This window comes from Lissotriton vulgaris, chromosome 9 (genome assembly GCF_964263255.1).
Source record: "Lissotriton vulgaris chromosome 9, aLisVul1.2, whole genome shotgun sequence".
NCBI lineage: Eukaryota > Metazoa > Chordata > Amphibia > Caudata > Salamandridae > Lissotriton > Lissotriton vulgaris.
The window spans coordinates 925,230,602-925,248,939 of NC_141697.1; the positions used below are offsets into that span (position 1 = coordinate 925,230,602).

The window sequence follows — 18,338 nt, forward strand, 5'->3', positions numbered from 1 at the left end:
CAGAGCCCGACGGAAATACCTCTAAATACGAGATCTGGAGGAGGGAACGGAAGGCCCTGACCTGGACTCCTTCCTTGAGGGGCTCTTCACGGACATCCTGAGTCCTCAAACTTTCAAAATCAAACTGGATCGTGCCCACCGGATGGGTGGACCGACGATGGGCAAAAGGAGACGTCCGCGTGATGTACAGATCCCCATCCTGATAGCGGGTTCCGAGCACTATGTCTGACGCCCGGTGGAGCTGCTCTATTCAGCTATTGAGGAGATCGGCTTTGGCTCATAACCTAACCGTCGCCTACCCAGCCCCACCCCCCCCATCGTATTTTTGTGACTCTCCTTTTTCCTTGTCTCCTATCTATCTGTTCCTATTCAGCATTCTTTCGTTCTTTGTCTACTTCCTTGCTCCTATCCCCTCTCACCTGAATCTTTTTCCTTGCCCGCTTCACCACCTAGCCCCCTGTCCTTTTGTGCCCTTTGACTAAGCACTCATTCTCCCCTTTTTGGCGAAAGATCCAAGATATATACGCTGGAGTCTCAGCATACCCGCTGAGAAAGTCCACAGCGCCAAGGGAGCCACTCACAATTGAGGTATTTTATGGCACCCCTTGCCAAAGCACTGCCTCTCCCCTTTTTGGGGAAGGATCCCGTAAAGTATGCCTTGGAGTTTCAGAGACACCTCTGAGAGAGTCCACTGCGCTTAGGGAGCCTCTAGCAACTGAGATGGGGAAATGATACCAATCCCCCTGGGCTCATAGCTTACTGGACTTTGGGTGCAGCTTTGACTCGCCTACAGGTTTGTGTCCCTGTCACCCTCCCCCTCCTCTTGCCTTGCCGTGTCTCTAATCCTCCCCTCCTCTTTCCCTCCTCCACTCTGTCTACTTCCCCTGCTCCTACCCCCCATTCCCCGGAATATCTCCCCTTGCCTGCTTTCACCACCTAGCCCCCTGTCCTTTTGTGTCTTTTGACTATGCACTCCTCCCCTTTTTAGGGAAAGATCCAAGTTATATACACTGGAATCTCAGAATACCAGCTGAGAGAGTCCAAAGTGCCAAGGGAGACACTCGCAATTGAGGTATGGTATGGCACCCTTTGCCAAAGCACTCCCTCTCCCCTTTTTGGGGAAGGATCCAGTAAATAGGCCTTGGAGTCTCAGAGACCCCTCTGAGAGAGTCCACTGTGCTTAAGGAGCCTCTCGCAACAGAGATGGGGAAATGATACCACTCCCCCTGGGATCACAGCTTCTGTACTTTGGGCGCAGCTTTGACTCGCCTCCCGGTTCGTGTCCCTGTCACCCTCCCCCTCCTCTTGCCATGCCATGTCTCTAACCCTCCCCTCCTCTTTCCCTCCTCCACCCTCTGTCTACTTCCCCTGCTCTTACCCCCTACTCCCCGGAATATCTCCCCATGCCAGCTTTTTCCCCTACCTATATGCTCCTTTTTGTTTGTCTCAACCTTACTTGTAACTAAAATTGCCATGCTGTAATAACTGTGTAACCTTTGTACAGCTGTAACCAGCAATTTATTGTCTGATACCCATGTAAAGCACTCTGATACCTCCGGGTCTAGCCAGCGGTATATATATCACCTTTTAAATAAATGAATAAATAAATAAAATAAATAAATAAATCAGTGACTCCTCCATCTTGGTCTGGAAGTGTTGTGGTTCCCTTATGTAAAAAGGGTTCTAGAACACCCTGGTAACAGCCGGCAAATTACCCTATTGGATGCTGCGGGAAAGATCTTCGCCTGTAGCATTCTTGATCATCTTACGGAATGGGTGGAGGAGAAGAAGGTTCTTCCTTTAGTGCAAGCAGGTTTCAGGAAAAATCATTCCACCTTAGATAACATCTTCATGCTAAAATTAATAGAGGAGAAATATACAATTATCCGCAATTCAAATGTATATATGGCGTTTATAGATTTCTCAACAGCATTTGATAAGATAGATCGCCCTTTATTATGGAGAAAATTGCAAAAAATGGGTGTGCCCCATCATCTGTTATCTCTGATCATTGTACTACATTCACAAACTTGGTACAAGATACTAATGGATGGGAATCAAGGTCTATCTGAAGCAATTCCTACTGAAAATGGCCTGAAACAAGGTTGCTTGTTAGCGCCGTTGCTGTTTTCTCCAAATATAGCTGATTTACCTGATTGTTTTAATTGTGCTGAGGCAGACTCCCCAAAGATAACTAACCGGTCATTTGCATGCCTTCTCTACACAGATGATATTGTACTAATGGACTTAACCCCTATTGGGTTAAACAGAAAGCTGATTTCATTGCAGAACTATACAGTCGATCACTTCTTGAAAATAAATGTTTCGAAAAGTAAAATTTTAGTTAGGAAATGTAAGAAAAATAGAAAGTTAGGTAATTTCAATTGGCACATAGGTTCCGAAAAATTGGAGGTTGTAGACTCATATCCTTATTTAGGGAAACTAATGGCAGGCAGCACAAAGAACAATTTCCATATTGAACACAGCGCATCTAAAGCAGTATCGCATTTCAACGGTTTGCGTATTTTTCATAATGCAATGGGTAGAAGGCATTTTTTACATGTATTAATGGTTATTAAAGTAAAAATTCCATGGACGCTGCTTTATGCCATTGAATCCATCCCTGTCAAAGATTGGAATTTCCTGGACAGAATCGAAGGTCAGATATTACGCACATTGTGTAATTTTAATACTTTAGTTCCAACGGCTGCTATTAGGCTGGAATTTGGCTTAATAAGCTCTTACATTCAAGGTTTAGCTAGGGTTTTGAGTTGGGGATACCAGTTGAATAATAGCGAGCAAGACTCATTAAGAGGGATCATGTGCCAAGAAGTTTTTGGTGTTCGGGCAAATAATTATTCCTTCTATCATGATTTTTTATTTGCACAAAAAAACTTATCTGTACAAGATTTAGTGAATACTCTCCTCCCTTCAGAATTTAAATCTTTCTTAAAAACCTCTATTGGTAAGATTAGTTTTAATAGAGACAATTAAGTCTGTAATTCAAAAAAGAGACTAGAGTTAATTGCAAGGACAAACACACCAAAAACTTCTCAAAAATATGTATACTGGAATTTACAGCATGGAACCTGAAGGCTTCTCACACTATGTCGCATGAATCTTCTACCTTTAAACGATTTAACTGCACACTGGTCCCCAAATCTGAGTAATGGAAAATTCTGAAATTTTTTGCAATTTGAGTGTTCAGACCTTGGATCATGTCTTGTTTGCCTGTCCCGGCATTGACCTCGAGCCGTCGTCGTTGGCTACGGCCAATGTTCTTACAAAATGGTGTCAAAAATGTAACTTCTGCACGCGACTTTCTATTCTGCCCAAAAAATGAAGCAGTGTGTTTAAAACTTTTTAATTATGTTAAAGAGTTCTTGTGTATATTTTGATCCTGTTTTTGCTGCTGTTTGCACAAGAGGGAGTTGCTGTGTTCTTTTTCCATTTTCCGCTCTGCTGCTAGCTTAAAGTCTCAGTTAAAGTGAGATACTGGATTGTGTTTTTTGCACATGCACTGTTGCTATTGTATTGCTTTCTAGTTAGGATAGGATATGTTTTATAAAATTCTGTTTGCTGCTAAAATCAAATACTCTACTGAGGATGAATTCTACATTTTATTTTGTATTTTAACTTGTTGACAGTTATTGTCCCTCGTACATTTTTTTTACTTTTCAGGATACATCTTGCCATTTTTTTCTATCTTCTATCTGTGGAACGATTGTACCTATATTTACATTTTCATGCATTCATTTGTATGTATTTTATGTGGACCTCATATGAGTTCCAAATCTTAATAAATATTTGAATTGTAGTCTCTGAAAGCTTTTTCCAGCCTGAGACCTTGAGCAAAATTCTTTCTATTCTCCCCCACCCCCTCCCACTCTTTGAAAACTGTTGTTCAAACAATAATTTGTCGTTTCTCTGCATGGACGGGCCTAAATATGCCACTTCCAAATTGCAGTTGGTGCTGAATGCAAATGCACATCTATTTTTATGTGCTCAATACATGCAGCCATACTTCATGCAATTAGCGATCCTTCTCTGGAGTCCTGTCAACTCAAATATATCTTTTTTTGACATTGTGCAGTGACTTGTTCACGCCCAGCTTTTGTTCGCCATGAGTTCCTACAAATATATTCAGACCGAAACTTTCCACTCTCCTACATCTAACCTACTTGTGATACCACGTGCACCCTGGCTCCTTTTTGAGCTGGGCATTTTCAGTCCCCACAGCCAGATACTAGAATGCTCTTTCCTGTATCATGCATTCGATTCCCAATAATTAATATTTTCGTAAGACATTCAAAACCTGGATATTTTGTATGGTTTTTGTTTACTGTGCTATTTTCTTGTTGCTTCACTGATTTCATGATGAGTCAATGCAAGGACGCTGTTTATGGGTAGAAGCGCACTAAAGTCCCTACCATTTATTAATGTAAGTTAATGGAGCAGGACATGCAATAGAGTGCAGGTATGGCAAATCAGGGGCCTTGAATGCAGATCCAGAACGTGGAATAGCTTTTCTTGCATGGTTTTTGTTTAACTTTTGCTTATTGTCCAGAGGTGCATGGCTGCTAGACGGGGGAGAGATCTGGCTGGGGAGAGAATGTTCAAGTATTCCGAACATATTTGTTGAAGTAAATTGGTGAGAACATACATGATACTACTAACTTGTTCGAAATGTATGTATTGGCACTGTTTATACCTTTGTAGGGTGGGCTTGCAGGAATTCACAAGCAAACCATATTGCATTTGGCAACCGTGTTTATGAAAACCACAATGTTGTTAACTGTTCCTCTTTAACCACTTCTCTCCCCTGCATCATCGATGGTCAGTCCCCCAAGAATACATATATTCCATTTCAAGAACTGCCCCAAACAACCACCAACACGATGATACAGCTTCATGGAAAACTCTCCTTAAGAGAACACCTTCTGCTCATCCCTAAACATTGCCCTCTATTTTCACTGACAACTAAGCACTCTATTGAACCCTACAAGTTGCTCAGCAGGCACCTGAAGGCCGAGCACTTCTTGATATTCCTTACGCCATCACTGTAATTCCATGCTTGGTACACACTGTAACCACCTTTTACTAGATTCCAGGATGTCCAGTTTACCAATCAGCTTGTCATCTCCCTAAACAACTCTCTTAGATCTCTACTTCAATATCCATGTCAGCACTTCACATGAACGTACTTTATTTCCAGACCTTATATGAACACTGGGTCTGTAATTCTATGTCAGGACCGGAGGCGAGGATTATGCTTTTCTCTCTTCGCTGTTTATTCACATAACACCACACAACAGCCAGAAAAGCATCAAAACTTGAAAAAAATTTTGTATTCCAAACACAGGAATATCAGAAAACATCATGGTAACATTTTTAATAACTACAAGTCCCATGAGATCAACATTAGGCAGTCCTTTCTTAGTGTCCATAAATCCCAATATAAGGCGTCCATCCTGTGAACTCCTCCTCTTTCTTCGCTGCTTCGCAGCCAGTTAAGTACTATTCTCCCTCTCTTTCACAATTTTGTGTCTGCTGAGGTCTTGTGTTTTCTTGCATATTTGATATCCTATTTGCATTGATTCTTGCTATTGCTTTGGGGGGTCTGTGGTTTTTTTTCCCTTCCAGAGCCCCTTCCATCGCGGGGACTCCTTCGCCCCTTACGCGATGTCCCCGTGTGTTCCTCGGTGTGGATTTCGCCGCTAGAGGGCGCCGTAGCGTCTCGCCTGCCCGCGCGTGGCTTCCGTCTCGCTGATTGGAGCCGCGCTGGGGAGTCGACGTCGCCGGAGCCCTGCTGCCGCCTAACCCTGACGCCCTCTTGGGTTGTACTGTCCTGTGCTTGAATGCCCCGTTGGGGTCTGTACTGGTGGTTGTGACCACGTTGACGCCCGCGGGCGATTTTCAGCACCTTTTTCCTGCATCAGCTTCCGCTGGGGTGTTACCCGCTCAAGCGCGCTGGGAGGCGGTGCGACCCGGTCTCTGGAGAGAGGGTCGGCGCGCTGAGAAGGCTGGTGCTGCCTTCGTGACTGCCTGGTTCCGCCGGCCTACAAAACCTTGCTAACCTCCGGTTGGCCCACATGTGGCAGTTTGTCCGCGCCATCGGAACCCTCAGATACCTATTTCTTCTTTATTGCGTTGTGGACGCCATGGCTGAGGGGTACTACGTCGAGGAGGAGGAGTCACACCAATACCTCCAAGACGATGAATTCTATGCGGCTGTGGATCAGTCGATTTACCGTTGCGTGCAGGAAATCGTAGGGCCTATGGAGGACAGGTTATCGGCCCGCATTGTTGAAGTGTGCGCCAAGCTGGCGCCGGGCCTCGCGGGGATGCCCGCCAACGATCCTAGCCGGCCACCGGCGGCCAAGAAGCCACGTGGGGACGCGGGTCCCAGTGGTGAGCAAGACGTGGACAAGGACGCTTTCGAGCGCCTACGAGACGCTTTCCTGGCTAAGGCGTCCGGGTCTGCCTCCGCGGCGCCCCCGCCTCAGACTACTTCGACGCCGGCGGATGCTGTCCCGGCCTCCCTGGGGGGTGTTTCCCCCGCGGATACTGACGAAGACGACGACGAAGACTCCGTACGGTCGTGGCGACCGGCATCTAACTCGACGGAGTTGCCCAAGGACACTTCGGGCATGCTCGACCCGGATGAAATCATGCACCCACGGTCGGCTGCTTGGGCGCCTGGGGACAAGGTGGCGCAATTTGTGGCGGGCCGCCTCCGCAAGCCCTTGGAGAAGGAGGCGCGCAGTTGTTTGAGGGGCGAATGCCCCCGCCCGACTTTGGATGGGAAGGTGGCTATGACGCCGGAACTAGATGGAAAGATGGCCACCTTCATGGCGAAGTTTGTGAAGGACCCCCGTAAGGGGATCGACCGTTCTTGGCGCTCCTGTCAGGACAAGCTATTGGACACCATTGGCCCCCTCACCAAGATCCTGGATATGGCCGAGGAAGCCAAGGTGTCGGGCAGCGCCATATGCCCGGAGGTGTTGTCCAACTGGGCGCAGCGGGCCGTTATATTCCTGGGGAACGCTAACTGCGCCCTTTCGACCGAACGGCGTCGGTCGCTGCTGATCAAACTGGACCCCAAGTTGGGTGATTTGGCTTCCTCGGAAGCTGGCGCTGTTGCTCAAGGAGGTCTCTTTGGGGAGCCGTTCATAAAGGAGCTGGGAAAGTTTGTTTCCACCTTCACTTCCCTGGACAAGGCCCAGTCAACCATCAAGCGGGTCTTCCACCAGCGTTTTTCCCGAGGGGCTGGTCGTGGTAGGGGCCTCACGACCGGCCGTGGTGGTCAACAACAGCCCGGTAAAGGGCATGGCTCCGGCAGAGGAGGCTACAACTCCTCTGCGAACTACAACAACTTTTACCCAACCAGAGGCCAGCGTTTCCGAGGACGCGGAAACTTCCGGAACGACTCCGGCGGCAACAATTCACACGGTGAGTGTAATCCCTGCGGATCAAGTTGTTATTGGGGGGAGATTGGCATGTTTCCCACAGGCATGGGCGGCTATTACAACGGACGCATGGGTCCTTCAGACCGTGCGGGGATTCCGCATAGAGTTTTACGACCAACCGCGCCAGTTACAGCCTCCTCGGCCCATAACTTTTTCTCAGCCAGACGTGCTGTTCGACGAAGAAGTCTCGGCGCTGCTGCGCAAAGGGGCTATTTGTCGGACAACGCGTCACCCCGGGGGTTTCCTGAGCAATATTTTTCTTGTGGAAAAGGTGGACGGGGGCAGACGGCCAGTCATCAACCTCAGGGAGTTCAATGGCTGGGTAGTGTACAACCACTTCAAGATGGAGGGCATCCATCTGTTGAGAGACGTTTTGCTCCCGAACGATTGGATGGTCCGCCTGGACCTCAAAGATGCGTATTTGGTGGTTCCCATTTACCCCCCGCATCGCCGTTTCCTCCAGTTTTGCTGGAAGGGCATGGTTTTCGAGTTCAAGGCCCTTCCATTCGGTCTTTCCTCGGCCCCTTGGTGCTTTACCAAAATTCTGCACCCGGCCATAGAATCCCTGCGGAGTCAGGGGATTCGGCTGATCGTCTATCTCGACGACATTTTGCTGCTGGGCCAGGACCCGAGCAGGTTGGCCGCTCATCTGTCCCAGACAGTCTCCCTGTTGCAAGGTCTGGGGTTTATCGTCAACAAGGAGAAGTCGGTTTTCACGCCCGCCCAGCAAATGGTGTTCCTGGGCTTCGTGGTCGATTCGGTGAACTCGACTCTCAGTCTGCCGTCCAGGAAGATGGCCAAAATCAAACATGTGCTGCGGCAAACTATTTCCAAATCGCACACCTCCCTCCGGCAGGTTGCCAGAGTAGTAGGCCTTCTCTCGTCGTCAATTCAGGCAATATTTCCAGGCCCTCTTCATTATCGGGCCCTTCAGCGCCTGAAAGCGCATCATTTGCGCAGGGGGCTCTCTTACGACCGCTTGATTCCCCTGTCGGTGGAGGTCAAGGAGGAAATGTCCTGGTGGCTCGCCCACATGGAGGCGTGGAACGGCCGAGCGATTTTCGGGTCCGTTCCGGACTTGGTGATCGAGTCCGACGCCAGCAGGTCCGGCTGGGGCACCCGCTGCGGGGATTTCTCCACAGGCGGCGCTTGGTCGTCCGACGAACAGCGACTTCACATCAGCTGCTTGGAACTTCTAGCAGGTTCATTCGCCGTCCGTTGCTGGACGAGGGACTCGGTGAAGTCATGTGTCCTTCTGCGGATGGACAATGTTTCGGCAGTTCGGTATGTGAACCATTTAGGGGGTCCGCGATCGCGAGCACTAGCGGATCTGGCGAAAGACTTCTGGGATTATTGTCTCGCCCATCAGGTCTCGGTAACGGCAGAATACCTGCCGGGACGGGCCAATCAAGTGGCGGATTGGCACTCGAGATACCTTCGAGACTCCAGCCTGTGGAAGCTGGATGTTCAAGTGTTCCACTGGCTGGTGGCATGCTGGGGTCCTTTTTCCATAGACCTGTTTGCATCCCGTCTGGACTTCCAGCTACCGAGGTTCTTCAGCTGGAGTCCGGATCCCTTGGCGGAGGCGACGGATGCGTTCCTCCAGGACTGGAGCCAGGAACGACCGTATGCCTTCCCGCCTTTCTCCATGATAGTGCGGGCCGCGGCCCAGATTCGCCGTCAAATGGCGGACGTGGTGATGGTGACGCCCGTGTGGAGGTCGCAAGTGTGGTTTCCAGTTCTTCTGGAACTTTCCTGGGATTCTCCAATCCTACTCCCCCGGCTTCCTCGTCTTCTCCTCAATCCAGACGGGGTCCCTCACCATCTCCTCCAGGGTTCTCTCCGCCTCATGGCATGGAGGCTTTCAGGCGACGCTGGTCGCTCCCTGGCCTTTCGAACTCAGCTCAGCACTTTTTGTCCAAGGCCTGGGCAGGCAGCACTGCCAAGAGGTATAGATCAGCTTGGACCAGGTGGGTTCGTTGGTGTCTTCGACGGGATTTGGATCCCATGGTCGCAGGCCTCGTTCCCATCCTGAATTTTCTGGCGGAACTTTCTACTGCCGGCTTAGCATACCGGACTATTAACACGATACGTTCTGCCATATCAGCAGCTCATGTGCAGTTGGATGGAGTGGCGGTCGGGGAACATCCCCTTGTGTGTCGGCTCCTCAGATGAGTGCGTCTGGCTTTACCGCCAGAGCCACGATATTCCGCCCTGTGGGATGTTAACGTGGTGTTGAACCTTTTTCTTTCCTGGCAGCCTAACAAGTATCTCTCCTTAAAGGAACTATCAGCTAAACTGGCGATGCTGCTCTGTTTAGTGTCATGTCGCAGAGTGTCTGACGTGCGTGCCCTAGATGTCACGGCGAGAGCGTTTTCCCCGGATGGGGTGACCTTTACCGTGGGCCGCCGCACGAAATCGGCTACGAGATCTATTTCTTATCCGGCATTTGCAGATGTCCCTAAGTTGTGTGTGGTACAGTGTTTGAAAACCTATGAGGAGGTCACGACGGAACTTCGCCCTCCGGGCGAGCGGCAATTACTCATTGCGCTGCGCAAACCTCACAAGGCTGTCTCTTCCCCCACTATAGCCCGGTGGGTGCGTTGGGTAATGCAGGAAGCTGGTATTGATACAAAGCAGTTCGGAGCTCACTCCGCAAGAGGGGCCATGGCCTCCAAAGCGTTAGCCCTTGGGGCACGTTTAGAAGACCTCATGCGCGCTGCGGACTGGTCTTCGGATTCCACCTTCAAAAGGTTCTATTTTAAGCCGGTGGTGGATATTGCTAGTTTGGTGGTGGACAAGCTTTGAACAAGCATAATCCGAAGCGTCCGGTCCTGACATAGAATCGAAATTTGCCTAGCGTAGTAACGGTAAGTTTCGATTCTATTAAGGACACGGAGGCGAGGATTATCCCACCCATACCTCCTGCAGAGATCCCGCCCGTACTGGTGTAAGTAATCTCTTTCCGGATTTCAATGTGGATTATTGTTTCTGGATTGCATGTCATTGACTTGTAGCATTGTGTTGTTATCTTGCCTTCGAACCCAGCGGGTATGGCCTAGCTCACGTTGTTCTTTTTTCCGCCAGGAAATGATGGTGCGAAACGAGATGCTTGAGACTTTGGCCTGACTCGCGACGAAGAAAGAGGAGGAGTTCACAGGATGGACGCCTTTTATTGGGATTTTTGGGCACTAAGAAAGGACTGCCTAATGTTGATCTCATGGGACTTGTAGTTATTAAAAATGTTACCATGATGTTTTCTGATATTCCTGTGTTTGGAATACAATTTTTTTTTCAAGTTTTGATGCTTTTCTGGCTGCTGTGTGGTGTTATGTGAATAAACAGCGAAGAGAGAAAAGCATAATCCTCGCCTCCGTGTCCTTAATAGAATTGAAACTTACCGTTACTACGCTAGGCAAATTTCGATTCTTTTCCAGATCTTTGCTGACCCCTGCAGAATGTACAGGATTGATCCACTGACAAATCTGTCCCAGCAACCTCCATGTTAGTCTTTCTTATATAAACACAAATCTTATTTTCCCTCCAACACTTTTGTCATGCTTATGCTACTCTCCTGTCAATCCATTAGCTAATTCTCTCCTCTTAACATCCTTGTTAATGCTTTTTTGGGCTTGCGCCTGCCAAACCTAAATGTAAATCACCTCCCTAACAATATTTGGCTACCATATTCTCAGCAATTCTTCTTCACCTTCTTCATTGTTAACTTTTCCCTCGAAACACTTCACAGTTTCGATGCTTCATTTCTTGCGGGCTTCGCTGGCTGTTATGTACCATATTGAGGCTGAATCATTCTACTAATAACTTTGCTGTCTGCATTCTACCTGTAAATCTATGAACCCTATTCATGTACTGCGGGTTGAAATCATTAGTTTCTTTTCTTGTTGATCCACTCCTTCACCAACGTCATGATACTATTTAACACTCCAGAGGGTGCAAGAACTTCAATCCAAAGAGGCCATTGAATAGGTACCACAAAGGGAAAGGAACTACGGCATCTACACAACGTACTTCCTAATTCCAAAAGTAGACGAAAATTGCGTCCAATACTAGACCTAAGGTTTCTCAACAAATTCATGAAAACAAAAAGTTTCAAGAGACAACGATGCAAGAGATGCCGCCTGATGAGAAGTTCCGATTGGGAGCTCCCTGGCTAGGGATTGCCTTTTTGACTTCAATCCCCTGGAAGCTACCCCCCTTTTTGGACCCCCTCTCAGATTTGACTGTTGTTCTCATCTCACCACCTCCCGCTTTTGAATTGTACTTTTTTAGATTAATCCGTGTTCATCATCCTGACATCGGAGACCGAGCAATATGTCCAATGCCCGGTGAAGCTGCCTAAACAGCTATAGAGGAGGTCAGCCCTGGTTCACCCCCTAGGCCATTACCTACCCAGCCGGACATTGGGCACTGTTCTCCCTGTCACCATATTGTGTCCATGCTGTGTGATTCTTATACCCCCTTACCCTTCTAAGCTCCATTTATTTTGTATTCTATTATCTTGAAATGTTTTTCTAGTAACTGATGTAACATGTAACTGATGTAATTTTGTAATTTCTGTGGAACCTTATGTAAGGCGCTCTGATACCTCCGGGTCTAGCCAGCGCTATGTAAAACTCTCAAAATAAATAAATACTCTGCTCTGTTGCCAAGATAACAAACGATGAGCTTTATGGCTATATGCATTTGGTCCTCTACATAGGGAAGCGACAAGTTGCAGGAAGTTCTAAGAGCGACAGAATGGCTTTTGACATTCAGAAAGTAATTCAGTTAGCAAATCTTTAATTTGACATTTAATTTTTCTACAGATCTTTGGTTGGGCAAAGCCTTCGCACTAAGCGTCCGTAGGATGGCCTCTCAACCAGGAGAAGCAGATGATTCACACACATATGAGACTCTGAAGGTGACCCAGGCACGCGACAAAGTGCTACATGTAGAGCTGAACCGACCCGAAAAGAGGAATGCCATGAACCAGGCCTTCTGGAGGTAATGAGTGTGGATGGTCCTGATTTGAACAACATTTACGATCCTGTAAAACAAGAAGCACCATAGTGTTTAATGTCCAGATTACATACCAATGACCTTATTCTGATTCTATCGCCTTGTCCTTGTCCATAACTTTGATGTGAGTCCTCCTCTAGCCATGTTGACTATTTCGTAAAAATAATATATTCTTCTTGTGGCTCATTCCCCTTAACTGTGAATGGTCAATAAAGGAAGATGCCAACTTCCCCTCTATCTTTATAAGTTCTTTAGCAAATCCTGTGTCAGACCAAGGTTTTGCTGTGATCGAGGGTGGCAGGTCGTAAGGAAGAGACAATTGGATGAGTATCTACCATATGTTTTCAGGGCTTTACCTTTTTATCTCAATTTCTGATCCTTAACTTTGAGGCTACACCAAACTAATTCGTACTTCGCCCTAGTCCTCATTATTCCAGCGCTAAAAGATGCCACCACATTGGTATGTATGCTGACAACTCTTTTTAAATGGTATCTCTTCTCAGATAGCCAGTGTGACCATTTCACTGTCAGTCAGTCAGTGATCAGATACAAACGAAGATGCCATTGTCCAAGTAGCTATCATGCAATATTGGATAGGGAGTCTTCAGCAGTATCCAACCATAAAGCCCCCATGCTTCTTATGCATATACCCTGTACTGGGCCTAGCAAGATTGGTTATGCCTTTTCATGCGTGACATCACAGTCCTCAACCATCTGCTCATAGTAAAAGGTTGTTACAGCCAAAATAAAAAACATACATCACTGTAGCACAGGATGGCTTCTCAACACTTGAAATATATGCCCTCTGCCATAGCCACGCATAAGGGATTTAGGCATGAGTTTGTCTATGAATTTGGATCTGCAAAGAAAGAAGGAAATATAATTTCTTGCTCACAATGACACGTAGATTTCACCTCTGATATAACACCTAGCCATAACTGAAACCTCAGTCTGCCTGTAAGCAGCTTCTTACATTGTCAGTCCTCTAGCCCTCTCCAGCAGACGTTTCAACTGATCTTCAAAGGATGACTCCACTCCCCCGAGCCTATTAATCTTGATAGGATGACTTTCTACATCATTGTTCTGAAAAGTCAGAGTCCTCGCAATTGAACCCTTAAAGTAGGGACGGAAAAATCCAAATCAAACCCATGCTAAAGAAACTGTATGACAACCCTGCCCTACCAATTCTATGATCATAAAAATGAATTATGCATACTCTGCTAGAGCCCTGTTTGGCAATCACTATCCTTCGTGAGCGACCCCATATCTAGAGCCCTAATTTCTCATTTACCACACTGAAAGCCATCAGCTTTTTACACACTAGGGTTTAGAACAACATGGTCTTCTTTAAATCGAGCAGCATTGGCAATAGCCACACCTGATCCATGCCAGATATTGGAACAAAGGGAAACGATCCTTGCATAAGTTTATTCCCACAATCATTGTAGCCCCTTCTTTGAGTTCCATCCCAAGAGCCTGGGAAAGGCAGAGCAAGTGGGAATGTTGATGCGGCAATGTGCTATCAGTTCATCCACCACCATGTACTCCTCTACTTTAATCTGGAAAATAAATTGCACGAGAAAAGTACTGGCCTTGTCCGTATATAATTCTACCCCATTATGGCCATCTCTTTGACTGATGGCCCTGAAGATGGATGTAATGGAGACAAATCTTGGAAGCCTGAGCCAGCCCAATCTAAGCCTGAGCCAGCCCAATCTAAGCCTGAGCCAGCCCAATCTAAGCCTGAGCCAGCCCAATCTTTGGCTGCAGTTCACATTTGGGTGGTGCATAAAAACAGAGTTCACGGGGAATGTAGAATGGAAAAATGTGAAGTAAAGGAAGTGTTAAAATTGAGAACGATTTGTATATATTGAAGATGCAATATAAAATATGAAGACCAACATGTGCTTGAAAGATGTGTTCAAAAGATCAGAAACAAATTTGAGATATTGCATTTTGAAGTGCTATAATATCCACGTGGAGCAACTTTGAACCTGGTTGGTACAGAAACATTTGTATGCCCCACTGCATTTTAGTAAAAATCAGTAAGTTGAATCTGCAGATTCAGTTTCGATAAGTTGTAGAGACTGCCGTGAAGGTGAACAGACCGTATGTGATTTTCTGAAAGTATTGTTGGCTTTAAAATATTCTTTTGTATGTGATGTTTATCGAGCTAAAGTCAGCCTTTGACTCTGTTAACTAAAGCCAGAGAGGAGTACGGTTAAGCTGACAGGGGATTCCTGAATTCTTTGAAGTAGCCCTGCAGTGTTCAGATACAGACCGATGGGTGAGTGCTCTCCGAATTTAGAACAACAGCTGAGTTTGCCAAGGCTGTGTACTGGCCCCTCAGTTGAGTAGTCTGGACATATACCCTGGTTGTTTGAATCTTGACATAACCAAAATGGGAGAGGAAATAATTGCCATGCTCTTGTGTGAAGATTCTGCAGAATTGCTGTCCCTAAAGTTTATCAGTGTGCCACCTACTGAAAGACTGAAGTGTACTGCCCAGAAAAGTAATTTGTAATTATTATTATTATTATTATTAAAGGCTTTTATAGCGCGCTCTATTACTAAAAAATAGTATCCTGGCGCGTTGAAGGCTGAGCAGTATGGGAGAGGACAAATATCTGGAAACAGAAATAGAAAAAATTAGACTATAATATTGAAAAGGTGAGTTTTTAGTCCTTTCTTAAAAGCACTAAGAGTCGATGCAGTTTTTAAGTGGAGGGGAAGAGCATTCCAGGATTTTGCTGCTCTCACTGAGATTGATTGGCCGCCAAGTCTGCAATATTTGAATTTGGGAACGGACATTTGGCACAGGTTGGCCGATCGCAGGGGGCGATTAGGGACATACAAACAAAACCTTTTCCTCAGGTAGACAGGGCCAGTTTGATGGATAGCTCGGTAAGCAAGCACTAAAATTTTAAACAAAATCCTGTGGGCAACTGGAAGCCAGTGGAGAGCACATAGCAGAGGACGAGCACTGGAACGCCTAGGGACATTAAACAGGAGTCTGGCAGCGGCGTTCTGAATGACCTGAAGACGGTGAATCAGGTATGCCGGCAATCCACAGAACAGTCCATTCGCGTAGTCCAGCCTAGAGAGTACTAAGGCACGAATGACAGTCTCTTTAGCTTCTTTCGGTAGGAAAGGGAAGAACCTACGTAAAGTTTTTAGGGTAGAAAAACAGACCCCAGTGAGTTTCTTTAAGTGGTCCTCAAACTTAAGGTTCTTACCGAACCAAACCCCTAAGTTTTTCACCGGGCCAGATGTGGCTTTTGGTGGAGGTAGGTCAGCAGGCCAAAGACGTTCACTAAAGTCCTCAGGAAAAGAGCCATACAGCAGGATCTCGGATTTACTTTCATTACATTTTAGCTGGGCATGTGCTAACCATTGAAAAACAGAGGACAAACAAAGTTGGGCCGCCGACGTATCTAAATTATCTTTAGACCAGGTAAACAAAAGTTGTGTGTCGTCGGCGTACGCCATAATTTTTGCAATAATTTTTGCCCCCAACTGTTCAGCAAGGTAAATCAAAGGGGTAATCAGCATCAGCAAAACCAAATATATGGTCTTGAATGCAAAACACCCACTGAAATGCTCTTTCTACTAGCGTTTAGAGAAACCATGGTCTAGCCTGGACCCCTGATGAGCAAACAAAAAGTAACTGTGGGTCAACATAACAATCTATCGACTAACTATGCATCTAACAACAAAAGAAAAAGGTGAAGGATGTATAAAAGAATGTGATATACAGCCAACAGGATACTTTCCAGATGTGAAAAATACCCATCAGTTATCATCATCTGGGACCCTTCACACCGGGAAGGGTAGACACTGCAGCCACTTATGAGTATAGTCAGAATGTGGGTGCCCCAGTGGATTGTGGATATGTTAGCGTGTCCCCGAGACGGCCCAGAGGGACGCCTGGAGTACCGACGGTCAGAGCGGTGCTCTGTTTACCTGCGTCGCAGCCAGGTGAGGCGGAGCATATTTAGTCGATAGATTGTTATGTTGACCCTCAGTTACTTTTTGTTTGCTCATACTGTCTTGTCTGGGTGGCTGTAGCTGTGCAAGGTCGTTAAATATCCCCTTGGACCCTCCTCTCACTGTTATGTTCTAGCCTGGACCCCACAATGGGAAGCTTGCACCATACATTCTCAGCCAGAATGCTGGTGTGTTCCTAAACTGCAGGTGTAAACTAGGCAGTGACTCCTTAACTTCAGTTATCCAGGTCTATAGACTGAAGGCAGTGGCCTCTTCTGCCTATGGGGTGTAAGAGTGGGTACATCAAAATCGTAGGCATTTAAAGATTAGAAACCTGTTGTTTGAGATCTCTCCTAAGACTTGTCCCAGCAACCACATAACGCTCTTAAGGCCTGAAGTTGGTCTGAACTGTCAGATATAACCTCTGGTTACCTCTTATTCTTTGAACTAGCTTTCGTGTTCGGCCTCATGCAGAAACATAAAGACAAGCTCTCTGGGCCGTCACCTGTATAGAAAATTTAAGGAAGCATAAACTATAAGCTCACATTGGGAAAACATTGAGGGATATCCGGGAATTAAGGGAAAATCAAATGCTCGTGAATGCAGCCAAGATGATTTCAGACAGCTATTGGTGTAGTTAGAACTGTTTCTACAGGACAAAACCAAAGGAAGTTGTTTGTTATCGGGATACACATCCACCAACCATACTTGGGTAATATCTAGTGTGAGTTGCGGGTCTCCTTTGGTATGTCAACTATAGGATTTGAATACTTCCTTTTCATGCCTCTATAGCTAAATGGGAATTTTGGTGGCAGTGAGAATTGCGATTGCAATTATGAAGAGACAGAGAATAGTTACTATTTTTGCTTTGATGCTAAAAAACCGGATCACAATGAAGCAGAATTTTGGCGACAATTCAGGATTTATGTTAAAAAAACATTTAGTGCGGTCACAGCACTATGCCATATGTCCGATAAAGCACTACATTTTTCAGTGCCCCTGTATATGTAGATAGCTTGTCACAAACTAGTTGCCTGTTTAATGGCCATGGTGTTTTTTTTAATGAATCTATTGAGCTTATCAGTATTTTTCATCTCTGAATCATTCATTGTTTAGATACATTTTCTATTCTAATGCTTGTAGTTTGTAAGAAGTTTACTTTGATATTTTATGTGTTTATATATTGTTTGGCTTTTTAGCTGAAACTTTAAAGGAGTGGTTGCTTAGGCCCCTCAGCAGCCAAGAAGCAAAAGCATGTTCATATTGTTCCTTTGCCTAGAAATCCCTCCATGTTTGCATTGTTCAAATTGCACCATGTACCCAGACATGTTTATTGTATGTTTAGAATTGGCCATCACTTGGTAAACCTTAGTGTTTGAGCACAATTGTATTGCCACTCCTTAATCCTAAATACATGCCCTTTCTGATTTCTCAGACAACAAATCAAAGCACGCTGAAGCCTGTAATTCCATACTTGTAACAGAAACGGTAAAACTACTAGTCCCATCATGCTTGGTGCACTTGGTTGAAATCCCCAAACTGTCCGAAGATCACCCTTGTGACATAGGGTTTGATGACAGCAGTGGAGCCTTACAGAGCATTTAAGAAAGATGTGTGATGTGCGTCTGCACAAAGTGCAGGATTCCACATGTTCACAGTCCTAGCACTCATTAGGTGTGCTATACTACAACATACCTAGCAAAATTAAACACATTGAACATGCGATAACTTGATACCTCTGAGTTGGTCTGCCCGGGATCGTGTCAGACTAGTGCTAGCATTGCATTGCATAACCAAGATTCAGCCTCATTTAGAGGCCTGCAGTAAGAAAGCGCAGTGGTAAAAACACACCCTTTTATTTAC

The 18,338-nt window shown here is 46.1% G+C and overlaps 1 protein-coding gene across 3 annotated transcripts in view; it reads left to right on the plus strand.

Moving 5' to 3' along the window:
• The window catches only part of LOC147692533 (delta(3,5)-Delta(2,4)-dienoyl-CoA isomerase, mitochondrial-like), a 253,270-nt gene that overhangs the window by 111,929 nt on the left and 123,003 nt on the right, over positions 1 to 18,338 (plus strand). For all 3 annotated transcript variants that reach the window (XM_086938749.1, XM_086938750.1, XM_086938751.1), the window contains exon 2: positions 12,296 to 12,473. In XM_086938749.1, the coding sequence (XP_086794875.1) occupies positions 12,296 to 12,473 (178 nt within the window). The remainder of the gene's footprint in view (positions 1 to 12,295; positions 12,474 to 18,338) is intronic.